Below are 13,067 nucleotides of genomic sequence, written 5' to 3'. Positions count from 1 at the left end.
CTTCTCAATAGGATTCCCACGCAGCCAGAGCCAGCCAAATGAAAATGCATTGCTCAGCACCAGTTGGTAAACATTGCACTCAATATTTCTGAAAAGCAGCCATAAAGAGGAAGTTTTATTTAAAAAGAGTGAGACATAATGGATGCACAAAAACAGGTATGACGCATGTCTGGATAAGGGCAAGGAGTCATGTTTCCCTGCTAGGAAATGTGCTTAACTTTTAAGACACTGTTTATAAATAACAACCTTGAGAAGTTCTAATACATAAGGATGCCTTCATTTTCTTTGGCTGCCTAACTTTTTGTTTGATGCATCCAATTTTTAAAAAAATTAAATCTAAGGTCATTAAAAAGTACAGGAAAGGGATGATATAAATTATCTGTCTTGACTGCCTTACAATAAAAGTCAGCAAACAAAGGTCAGATGCAGTAAGCTTTGATAATCACACTCTTCATGAGTTTCCTTACAGTTCATTATTTTTAACATACCACTTCACAGGTTATGAAATCAAAATGAACTGTTACTCAGCAAGAGTGAATTGGTGCTTGTCCTATATAATCTTGTTGTGTTCTCTGAGAATCTCCTCTACTTTAAGGTCTTTAGGTGCATCATTTGAAATGTCAACTGACTGCGAAGGACTGACATTATCTGACTGTTCCAGTTTTCTTGGTGCATTATACTTATTTAAGTATAGTCAAGCATGCTAGAAGCCTTTGCTAGGTGATGCTCTCTCCATCAAAATATGATAGAGAGGGAGAAAGATAGAGAATATCATGTCTTGCATTGGGCCAAACATTTTACTAGAGCAAACAACAATCTTAGAAGCTTCTAGAAAGGTAATTTATTTATTTGTTTTGTAAAATTTATGAATCACTTAAGGAAAAAAACCTCCAGCTTATTACCCAAATAAACAATGCTTGAAAAAGCATGAAAAGCTTATTAACATAACCTAACAATACTGTCAAATAAGAAAAAAACAATACAATAAAGATCCCTTTGTCAGTACTTCAGTGAAATAATCCAGACTATACACAACAGGGCAAAATCAAAATTAAGGGGCCAAAAATAGAAATAAAAATAAAGTTCAGCCACACTACTAGTGCCAGTCTTGCTAAACTCCAAAGCCACATCAGCCTGGCTAACTCAGAGGAGGTGAGGCCTTCTCACCAGACTGAACAATTCACAAGGTGGTCATGCTTGCATCAGTCTTCAGCCCATACACAGCTCATTGTACCTGACATTTGCCATATGGACAGGCAAGGGACCATGTAGGCTGTGCATGGAAAATGATTTTAATAACTTTTTCCCTCCATTTGAACCTCTGGTAAAAATATTTAAATTTAAAATGCAGGTACATTGGGTATTAAAAAAGAGGTTTGTGGGTGTTCCAAATGGGTCAAGTAAACTGTTCCACAACCAGAGAAAAATGTAGAAGGCTGCCTCCTGTTTACAGAAGATGAATGTTTGTTACTGCAAGTTTATTCTGGATGCAGACACATTTCTTACCATCTAGGCTTAGTGCAGTGGGGAAGTGATCCAAATACTGTACTCTGACTTCTACGAAATATGAGAAGCAGGGAGGATGTTGTTCAGTGCCTCTGCCGCTAGAAATGACCTTTCCCCCACTAAACTTGAGCCGTGGAGGCAATGCAAAGTATCTCAGTGCTGCCACACACCGAATGGAAAGTCTTTGTTCACAGCTCCGTGAACTTTCCCCTACTAAACTTCACATTGAGATAAAATGTCTTCCGCGTCCAGCAAGCTGACAAAGCTGTTTAATTGTGCATTATAGGTTATCAATAGGGGAAAGCTGGATTAACAGCCAACAGCTCTAGTTGTTCTTTTCATTTCACTGTATTTTAAAGTCTGTATAGAATATTTTGCAGGGAGGTGAGGGTTACTGAACAGCTTCATGGCTTGGAAAAATTAAATATGTAACTCCTGTTGGAATGTTCTGAGGGCAAAATGGCTATGATCAAAGTCAGCAAAACAGGATTAGCAAATCTACAGATTCTTTCTTTCTTTATGATTCCTTTCCAAGTTTTGATTGACCATTACAAGGAAGGACATTTCTGAAAAACAACTCCAACCCTGTTGCCACCCCGATGTTTATACCCATTTGCAGAACAGCAGCCCATACCCTGCAGGCAGATTGAATAAACTTTAACCAAGCTAATCCAAACAGCTTTCTCTGCCAATATAATCATGTCAAAAAAAGCAGCTAATGTTAACTTATTTTTAAATTTTAATGGTTTGTTAAATCTCTTGATTAAGGCTGCAATCCTTTGCCCATGTAAATTCAATGGGACTTGATTCTGAGCAGATAGGTATAGGATTGCACTGCTACAGCATGTTTACCTATTAAGCTCAATGGGATTTAGTGCCAGGTGGGTATAGGATTTCAGCCTTAGTGACTTTTGTTTTTGTCAACACTGCTGCTAGGGAGACAGAGCTTCAACAGCTGTCTGAGGATTCAAAAGGGGGAGAGTAAATTCAGAAAATGTTAGGAGTCAGTGGAAAAACAAGCACAGCGAAACAAATAGGTCTAGCAATATAAGGCTGGTTAGTGATAAAGCCAGCAGAGAACTCTGAGAAAAAATGCCATTATGGCAACCCTTGCCCATGCATTTAATAAGCATGCAGTTTTATTAAGTTCAACCACTTGCCTTTTGAACTTACAGCTATTTTCTAAGAACACAGCTTAATGGTACTTAAGCCCTTATGTTCTTCCAGCTGCCCCTATTTACCAGGACCACTGAGCCACCCGCGTCCCTATAATCGCCTTTGCCTGGACTTAACTGTCCAGGGGTCATTTACCTTTACAGTACCTTTTATTTACCAATAACATTTCTCATTTCTTGACTTTAATCAATCACTGACACTTCTTTCCCCTTTTGTGAATGCCTTGTTAAAAATTCTGCGAGTGTGAATGTCTCAGGTTGTCATTCTGCAGTGTTCATCTTCTTTTCCAAGCTCTCTATAAAATATTGTTTCTTGTGCATTGTAAATGAATGCAGCACACAGCTCACAAGAAGAGGCTGTAGCCTTATGTAACAGGGGTAGGGAACTGACTTGCTTGATGATTCTTACTATGGGAAAGTACAGTTAACCTGTATGCCCTTATTTTTATCTGTGGGTGCTTACAGATGGGTGATTATTGTGGGATGTGTGCTAATTGTGCAGGAAGTACACACAACACCATTGGCATGAAAATGCCAGTCCATATTTTCCCCCAATTTAATTCCATTTACTATTTCAAAGAAAAATCTGGAAAGTTAAAAGAACCTGTTGCCACCAACCTGTTTTGTATATCTAAATGACCCATTTACAATACTAAGCTGCCATCTTGGGCAGCCTGTGTAATATTTGGTGAGCATATATGTAAATCAGCAAGCAAGTGTTCTTAGGACTGCAGCTGTAATACCAAAACTTGCATTACACTTGGCCTTTATTCACAAATTAATTTGATTAGGAGCTCAGGCAGAGGGCCTTCTTGGTAGTGGTGCCTGCCCTGTGGAACGCCCTCCCAGCAGATGTCAAGGCAATAAGCAACTATTTTACTTTTAAAAGAGAACTGAAGGCGGCCCTGTTTAGGGAAGTTTTTAATGTTTGATGCTTTGTTGTTTTTCATATTCGGTTGGAAGCCGCCCAGAGTGGCCGGGGAAACCCAGCCAGATGGGCGGGGTATAAATAATAAATTATTATTATTACTATTATTACTATTACTATTATTATTATTATTCCTTGCTGAAAGGATCAGCTCCTTTAGTAATTGGCTTACTGGTGTGTTCTATGATTTTTCTTTGCCTTTATTCAGAGGGAATTCAGTGCTTGATATACAGTATATTATATGTACAAATATCTCAGGTGGTACTAGGGCCTGGAAAAACTCCAGTTTTTCTGCTGACTTTTGGGCATCAGGATGGGAGTATTTTGAACCTCATGCAGGGGAGGGTTGCCCTCTGCAAGGAAGCAGAGCAAAACAAAAAAACCCAACCCCAATGGCCTTGCAGAGAAGAGGCATTAGCATTCAGACTAGCTGGATACATAAAGAAAGGATAGGGAAACCAGTATGAGGGGTGGGACCTTGAGAAATACAGCTAGAATTGGAGCAACTTCCACCTCATCATCAAACTGATTCTTCACAAGTCTACACAGCAGGTTCACTTTCTGAACACCACTGTGCAACTATTCAATTGGCATATAAACACTGTCTTATTATGCCAGATACCAACAAACTACTATATTTACCATGAAGAGCGTATCACATGATCTATTGTCAACTAAACATCAAACGTAGCCACATTTTCTGCAGACCTTCAGACAAGGACAAACTCCTATAGGATTTACACCAGCCACTTAAAACTGCAATGTTCACCTGGGAGAGTGAAGAAACAGATTAAGAAGTCAAAGTAGGTAACCATGACTGACCTACTAAAGGACATGTCTAGAGAGAAACCAAACTACTGGCTGCCACCCAAAGTTCCCAGCTAAAGCTTCTCCAGCATGCCATTCAGGATACATAGCCTATCCTGGAATACAATCCATTAAGCCTTTGCACCCGCAGGTGCTGGGTTGGCAACCCCTGGCTTACAGGATTGTGGTGCAGGTCTGCAAAACCTCTTCACTCCATGATATAAATCAGGGGTTGCTAACCAGTTTTATGCCCACTGGCACATGGATTTTTGAGGAACTGCTGTGTGTGCTAGTTCAATGGTCACTTCTTACCCCTCTCCCTCATACTATCCCACAAAGATACAAGAAGTGATAAAGCACATGCGCACACACATATTGCTTTTGCAAGAGAACAGCATAATTAATACTGAAAAGGACATAGAGCTGAAAGAGGAAGTGGAAAAGAGTGATTGTTTTACATGTGCTTTTCAAGAGAGACAAAAGGAAGATAAGGAAACAGCGATGCAAACTACCTCTTCCAAGTATCTTTTACGCTAATGTGAGATCATTGGCAAATAAACTTGACGAATGGAGGCTTCGTGGAGGAGTGGAGGAAGACATCCAGGATTGTTGTGTGCTGATACTCACAGAGACATGGTTAAATTCAGCTATTCCAGACACAGCTGTTGAATTACAAGGTTTTACAACGTACCGGTGGGACAGGACACAGGATTCTGGCAAGAAACAAGGTGGGGTGTGTGTATTTTTGTAAATCAAAACTGGTGCACGGACTCTGTCAAGTTGGATACCTATTGTTCTCCGGATGTGGAATTTCTGACAATTAAATGCAGACCTTTCTATCTTCCCCGGGAATTTACAACAGTGGTGTTAACAGCGGTGTACATAGCACCAACTGCAAATGCATGCAGGGCCATGAGCAGTATGCATGAAAACATCAATGCTAAATTGAGCAGATACCCGGAGGCTGTGCACATTATTGCGGGGGACTTCAATCACACAGATGTGAGGGCAGTACTCCCAAAATTCCATCAGCACATTGAGTGTGCAACAAGGGGAGAAAATACTCTTGACAAGGTGTATACGAACATTAGACGGGCATATGAGGTCAAGACCTTGGCGCACCTCGGTGGTTCAGATCATGTGTCCCTGCTTCTGACACCAGTATACACACCCCTCAGGAAACAAGGCCAGATACAAACACGGATGGTTACGGTGTGGCCTGAGGGAGCCTCTCAGCAACTGCAGGACTGTTTCCAGGAGACCGACTGGAATATCTTCGACCATCAAGATCTAGAAACTTATACATCAACGGTCCTGGATTATATTAGACTCTGCACAGCAAATGTCACCAGGGAAAAGTATGTTAAGTTGTATCCGAATAGGAAGCCCTGGATGACAGGAGAGGTTAGGAGATTATTGAAGGCCAGAAATTCTGCTTTTAGAACTGGGGACCGGGTATTGTATGGCATAGAAAGAGCGAACTTGAAGAGAGGTATCAGGAAAGCAAAAGCGGAGTACAGAGGAAAAATTGAGGACCATCTGAGAAATCATGATACTAGACAAATGTGGCAGGGAGTCCAACATCTGACTGGTTATAAATCAAGGAATTCATCAGTGGTACAGAGTACTGCTTCCTTGGTGGGAGAGTTGAATACCTTCTTTGCCCGATTTGAGGTGACACCAACAGTGACTCCAACAGGGATGCCAGAGCTATTGGCATCACTACCTACAGGAAATGCTGCCAGGGTGGAAGAGGGAGAAGTGAGGCGAATATTAAAGGAGGTAAACATGAGGAAGGCTATGGGCCCGGATGGGGTGGCTGGCAGGGTGCTAAGAGATTGTTCGGACCAACTGGCAGGAATCTTTACGAAGATTTTTAACCAGTCTCTGGCCCAAGCCACTGTTCCACCCTGTCTGAAATCTGCTACCATTATACCCCTGCCAAAAACATCAAAGATAGACAGTCTGAATGATTTTCGCCCTGTGGCGCTGACACCCATTATAATGAAATGTTTCGAAAAACTGGTGAGGAAGCGCATCTTATCTTGTCTGCCAGTGGGACTTGACCCTTACCAGTTTGCGTACAAGGCAAAGAGATCCACAGAGGATGCTGTGGCAATGGCTTTACATGCTGTCCTGACTCATTTGGAGAAGCAAGGGAACTACGTGAGACTGTTATTTGTAGACTTTAGTTCTGCATTTAATACTATTCTTCTGCATAGATTGGTGCCCAAATTATTAGACCTGGGACTTCCACCATGTTTGTGCAGGTGGATATTAGACTTTCTATCAAACTGTTCCCAAAGGGTCAGGTTGGGTTCCCACGTCTCTGCGGATCTCATCACGAATACGGGATGCCTCAGGGGTGCGTGTGGAGCCCACTTTTATACACGCTCTATACAGCTGACTGTGCCCCCAAATACCCCACTAATAAGATCATTAAGTTTGCAGATGATACAACGGTGGTTGGTTTAATTACGGCTGGAGAGGGGGAGACGGCCTATAGGAAGGAAGTTGAGCAGTTGGGGGAGTGGTGCAGGAAAAACAACTTACTGCTTAACTTAAAGAAAACAAAAGAGATCATTGTGGGCTTTAGGAAATGTAAATTGAATATTCAGCCACTTATTATTGAGGGGAAGTGCGTGGAACAGGTCTCTGTTTTTCGATTTCTGGGAATGGAGTTGAGAGACGACCTAACCTGGGGAGAGAACAGCAAAGACCTGGTGAAGAGAGCACAGCAGAGGTTATATTTTCTGAGAATCCTCCGGGAAAACAATCTCTCAAAGGACCTGTTGATGGCATTCTACCATTGCACTGTGGAGAGCATACTAACTTATGGTCTGTGCGTGTGGTTTGGGAGCTGCACGGCCACGGAAAAAACAATGCTATCCAGGGTTGTAAAGACTGCAGAGAGAATTATTGGGTGCACTCTTCCCACCGTATATCAAATCTATGCTGCCAGGTGCCATAAGAAAGCGGCAGAGATAGCACATGATAGTACGCACCCCGGAAATGATCTCTTTCAGCTTCTGCCTTCTGGAAGAAGGTATAGGGTTATAAAGGCCAGGACTAGCCGCCTGAAAAACAGTTTCTACACTAATGCAATTCTGGTTCTAAACTCAGCATAAGGAGTTTCTGTAGTATAGTGTGTTTTAAAATGGGGTTTTAGAGTTTTTAGGGGTTTTTGAATGTTTTATGTAGTTTTGTAGTAGTTTTATGTAGTTTTTATGTAGTTTTATGTAGTTTTGTGGTAGTTTTATGTAGTTTTTATGTAGTTTTATGTAGTTTTCAATTTCATTGTTCCGCAAGGGACAATGACAATAAAGATATCATATCGTATCATATCGTATCATATCGTATCGTAATCACCCTTGCCATCTCATGATCAGGATGTGAATTTGTGTGTGTGTTCAGACGCTTTGTAGAAGTCAGATGAAGATTTCAAGGGTGCCACTGCATCCCTGCGGACTACATGGGTGGTTTTTTTCAAATAACGTGCATATTCCAAGTGGATTCGTGTGTTACAGAAAAAACAGCGGAAGAGAAACAACAGAGTGTATATTCAGGGTTTATTTTTTTTAATCCATGCCCCTCCTCTGTTTGTTTGCTTTAATATCCAGCCTGAATAAAACTCCTGGGGAACTCTTCAGCTTGCTCCCTATTTGGTGAAGTGTTGGAGAGCCAACATGGTGTAGAGATTAAACTGTAGGACTCAGATGGACCTACCAGGGGTGCCAACTTGAATAAAATATTGTGGGGGCCTTGGTAAACCCTGCCCCCAGTGCCGGATTTATGTATAGTCTAAGTAGACTGAAGCCTCTAAATCGAGGGGGCCTCCCCAGCCCCCCAGCGGGCAGTCTCCCCTCTCCCAAAATTGCAAACCCAAGACTTCATCCAAGAGCAGGGCAACTCGGGCCCAGCAACGATGAGACTCAGGGCCAGCCAGTGGGGCCCAATTTGAAACTGTAGGGCCCAACTTGAAAAAAAATTGTGGGGCCCTAGTTCACAGCCAAAATCTGCAGAATCTTAAGAGATATAAATCCGTGTGCTAGGTCATTTTCACAAGGTCAGCAAAGCCCTTCAGAAATCAGACCTGTTATTGAGTTCTTGTGCAAGTTTGTACAGTTCACTTCTGGATTTTTTAAAGAGAAGATTTTGATGAGCTTGAGAAACAAGCAAAAGCCAAATGTTAACTACAAAACAAGGTGACAAAGAGTGAGGGAACAGCAAAAAAAATGACAGAAGTGCACCTGATGCCTTAGATGCACTTTCTTCAAGAGATAAGTTTAGGATAAAATTATTTTATCCTTCAAGTGCATCCTAAGATGCACTCGAAGCCAATTTAAAAAGAAGTACTGCGTACAGTGATGTTGCACATTTGTTGTTCCATTATTGCTTTTCTGATAGCATCTAAGCAAGAAATTCAGCAAGGAGTTGAACTGTTGATGAAAGCACACCCAGAAGATACTGACCTGTAACTTATTGATGAACTTTTGCACTTTCACTTGTGCGTGAGAAAAGCCATAGGCTTACAGTAGAGCATTCTCTGTCTCATACAGACCTTTATCAAATTATATACAAGGGAAAAATTCAGATGGCCTTTCCTAATGTGGAAGCAATATTTCTTAGCTTTATGGTCACTAACTGCTCGGAGAGAGGAGTTTTTCAAGACTCAAAAGAATTAAAAATGAATTAAGGGCCACAATGTCTCAAGAGAGGTTGTCCACACTGAGCATTCTTTACATTGAAAGTGACAAACTTAGATAAACAAATTTTGATGAAGTTTTCTGATGTCCTTTAGAGGAGAAATTGTGAATTGCAGAATTTTAAATACCCACCATCATACTTGGCTTCACTCAATTTTGTTTATAACACTCTTCCATTTTCTTCTAGTCGTGAGAGTGAGGGATTGGGAGGGGCCTCACAAGTGAAGTAGCCTAGGGTCTTTCTTCATCTAAATCCGGCCCTGGACGGGGGACGGGACAGGAGAGAGGGACTGGGGTAGAAAAGCTTGTTCTTTTATTTAATGTATGCTTGGGGTTTTTCTGTCAGCATCACTTGGGGAAGTTCTCTTTCTATTCGTTTGTTATGTTTCCTTGATAGTGAAAGAGGTTGGGGTGGCCTAGGGTGTGGTTGATCATCTTTGGCTGGCCACAGTGGGATTTGTTTGTGCGTGGGTGAGGGGGGTTGTCGGGTTAAGTTAGCCATATTGAATTGTATGCTGTCGGTGGGTTATGAGCTCTTTCTATTCTGAGTGGGCAGTTATATTGGAAGGTGTTCAGTAGGGCCAGTTCTGGGGTGACTTCTAGTGCCTGTTTAGTTATTTTACTTATTTGTAGTATGACTGTGCACACTCCTTTTCTGACTGGGTCCTCGATTACTTGGTTTGATGGGATCTGCTGGTTCGGACACAGCATATGTCTGAGAAGGCCCAACGTGGGATCATGGGGAGGAGGTGCAAGGAAAATACTGCCATGATATTGATTTCTTGGGCAACTTGGAAGGGCTGTGGTGGGATCCAGAAACGGCAACCTGGAGCCCCACTGACCACTTAACTGCTCTCTTCTCCATCAGCTTGGGAGCTTTTTCTGAGATGCTTGCGGGGTATGATAGCATCCTTTGTCGTCTGAGCATCTTTATCAAGGTGCTAACAGATCTGCCTGTCTTTGATCAGTTGTGCTTCAAGGGAAGCTCACCAGTCCTCTGATTCTTAATATTTTCCAGCCCAGATAGATGTTAACCAAAGGATCTAACAATAGACATCTCCTTGCGGGGGCAAGGAAGCATAGGAGAATCAGATGCATCACAAGAGCATCTTGGATGGGATGGCTTTCAAAGAGGGCTAGACAATTGCATGGAGGAGAGGCCTATCAAAGGCAACTAGCTGTGATGGCTATGCTCAGCCTCCCCTGTTGGGAGGGAGCAATGCTTCTGAAAAGCACTTGCTGGAAGCCACAGACTCCCCAAATGTGTTTCTCAAGGACCCCTTCCTTCCCTCTGCCCCAGTACCCGAGGGTCGTTACGTCACTCCAGGGATTTGGCCAGAACAAAGTATATGTTGGGGAAAGTCTCCCTCCCTGCAAAGAAAATGGAGGAATGAGCAGGCACCTGGCTCCCAGCCATGCTAGCTCCAGTCTGGCGCATGAGGGTGGGGGACACGGGAAGGAAGCATTCCTATAGTATAGGGCACTCAACTGGCATTTCTACCTACCTGAACTCTGAGCCTTCCCCCCCTTGTTCTGACCTGCCTCTCTTCTAAGGAAGATGCAAGCTCTTGCTGGAAGCCACTGATGGGGAGAGTGTTCCTATGATTCCCAAATGTTTCAGAAGCATCTTTTTGTTCCTTTAGCTGCTTGATATAATCAGAGCATGGCAAAGTTGGAAGGGATCCCAAGGGTCATCTAGTACAACCCCCGGCAATGCAAGGATCCTGCCCACAGCCAGCCCTGGCTGGGCTCCAAACTCCAGGCTTCTGGTTACCATTGTAATTCTGCATGGTGTGGAGAAAGGGGAGAGAGAAATCTGTTGCTTACACTCTCATAACACTGATATGAGATCCACACCATGCAGTCCTTTCAATAACTAAAGTCTAAAGGGCTGTCACATGGAGGATGGAGCAAGCTTGCTTTCTCCTGCTCTAGAAGCCCTTAGGGCCTGAAGAAGTGACTCTCCTTCCTTGGAGGTTTTTAAGCAGCGCTTGGATGGCCATCGGTCATGGATCATCTAGTTGAGATTCCTGCATTGCAGGGGTTGGACTAGATGACCCTCATGGTCCCTTCCAACTCTACAATTCTATGATGCTATATTTTAAAGAGCATCCAATGCACCTTTAAAGCACATGACTTCCCCCGAAATGATTCATGCCATTGTGGCTTTCCTTTCACAGACCTACAATCCCCAGAACCCCTAACAAACTACAATTCCCAGGATCATTTGGGGGAAGACAATTGGTTTTTAGAACAGGGATAAAGAACTTGCAGTTTGCTCACTCCCATTTCCTAGGAACCAGGAATGGAAAGCTCAAGTGCTTCTAACAGTATGATTATAGGGAGCATCATGTATAAAATATTGAATGTAATAGGGTTATTAAGGTAATTGTATCAGAATTATTATGGGAATGTCAAGGAGGGAGGGGGAAAGGGAGAGTGTGGAATTCTGGTGGTGAGTGAGGATTGGATGAGGATTTGAAAGGGAGTTTGAATGTGAGGCAGTTGAGAGTCAGTTGAGAGAGGTGGTTCTGGAAGGGGTGGTTGAGCAACTAACTATTCATTTTAGGATCAGTAGTCTAGTCGTCATTTTTGTAATAAAGCAGCATATAAGATAAAGAGAATTTGAGGCCATAAGCTCAGGTATACACACCATCCTACAATCATTTAGTGAATCATCCATACAGTCTCCTTTAGTGAGGGTGCAGTACCTAGGATCTAGACCAAACATTGATATTTTTTGCTCTTTTCTAGTTTCATAGGTTTATGTTCTGGTTCTTATATGTAATAGGGGTGGGGGCTCTTTAAATACTGGGGGCTGCCACACACTCCTTTTCTTCTTTAAAAAAATAATAATTTCCCCTTGTTTTCAAAAGCACATGCACTGTCTCTTCAGGTTCTTCAGTTACATTTGTTGTTAGACACTGGTGTTATATGCAGTACTGTATAGGGTTGGGAAGAAAAGAGTGGCCACCCCGCATAATCAACACAGTGCACACACACCATTTGAATGGAAATGCCCATCTACTTTATGAAGCCCCCACAGCCCCTAGAAGTTGGCTCCTTTGGCACTTATGGAATGAGAGTTCAAATCCCCACTCACTCATTAAGCTCACTGGGCAACCTTGAGCCAGTCACTGTCTCTTAGCCTAACCTACCTCACAGGGTTGTTGTTGGATAAAACAGGGAAGGGAGGAACCACGTGTGGCCTCTCCTTGCACATCATGGAGAAATGCTGGTATATAAAAGTAAAAAAAAGTATATAAAAAAGGAATGACGCTACCCTTTGGGGGGGAAAAAACCCCACCTCCATGGTTCGAACGCTGCCTAATTCCACGTTTACCATTCTTTTAAAAGCCTCACTTTCCCAGCGCTTCTTGAACACCAACTCCCCTCAAAAGAATGTGAAGATATTGCAATCATGCTATCGTGACAACTAACCGATTGCAGCGCCAGAAAACAACCCCCTTCCAGCCTCAAGTCCGTGAAACCATTGGAAGGAGCACATCTTGATTTGTGTGCTAAAACGGGATGGTTTATATTTAGGATGTTTTGCTAGGGTGGGGGAGGATAATTTTTCAGAAGGGCACTTCTTCTCTTTTCAGGGAGCGAGCACATTTCTCTCACAATGTGCAGCCGCCGCCACACGCTCCCCCACATATAAGCTAAACAAGCTATAGCTTAGGGCCCCCCCAAAAAATTAAAGGGGGAAAAACTGGGTGTACATTTCCAAATATAAGATAAAAAACAAGTAAAATAAAACCTACATACAGCAACAGCGTTTTGTGTTGTGTAGGCTCCTGGGATGTAAGCAATGGGCCCCGCCTGCTAGCCTGCTCCCTAAAATATCACTGGTTTGCTCATTTCTATATATAGGGTGCCGGCATTTTGCATGTGCAAATGGCTTTAGATACCTGTTAGGTCCATCAATTACCATAAAGCATA

General features: G+C 42.6%; 1 protein-coding gene across 2 annotated transcripts in view; it reads right to left on the bottom strand.

Annotated features, from left to right (window-relative positions):
• DYNC1I1 (dynein cytoplasmic 1 intermediate chain 1) overlaps positions 1-13,067 on the bottom strand; it is a 253,297-nt gene that overhangs the window by 239,549 nt on the left and 681 nt on the right. The window contains exons 1-2 of one of the 2 annotated variants that reach the window (XM_080974757.1): positions 10,628-10,659; positions 4,252-4,378 (exon numbers count right to left, since the gene is read on the bottom strand). The exons of the other annotated variant lie outside the window; for it this stretch is intronic. Coding sequence (XP_080830883.1) covers positions 4,252-4,254 — 3 coding nt within the window. The 5' untranslated portion in view covers positions 4,255-4,378; positions 10,628-10,659. Of the gene's footprint in view, positions 1-4,251; positions 4,379-10,627; positions 10,660-13,067 lie in introns of those variants that run through there. 2 annotated transcript variants of the gene reach the window in all.

This window comes from Podarcis pityusensis, assembly GCF_964106645.2.
Source record: "Podarcis pityusensis genome assembly, chromosome: 12".
NCBI classification, from domain to species: Eukaryota; Metazoa; Chordata; class Lepidosauria; order Squamata; family Lacertidae; genus Podarcis; species Podarcis pityusensis.
This window is presented reverse-complemented; position numbering and strand designations above follow the sequence as displayed.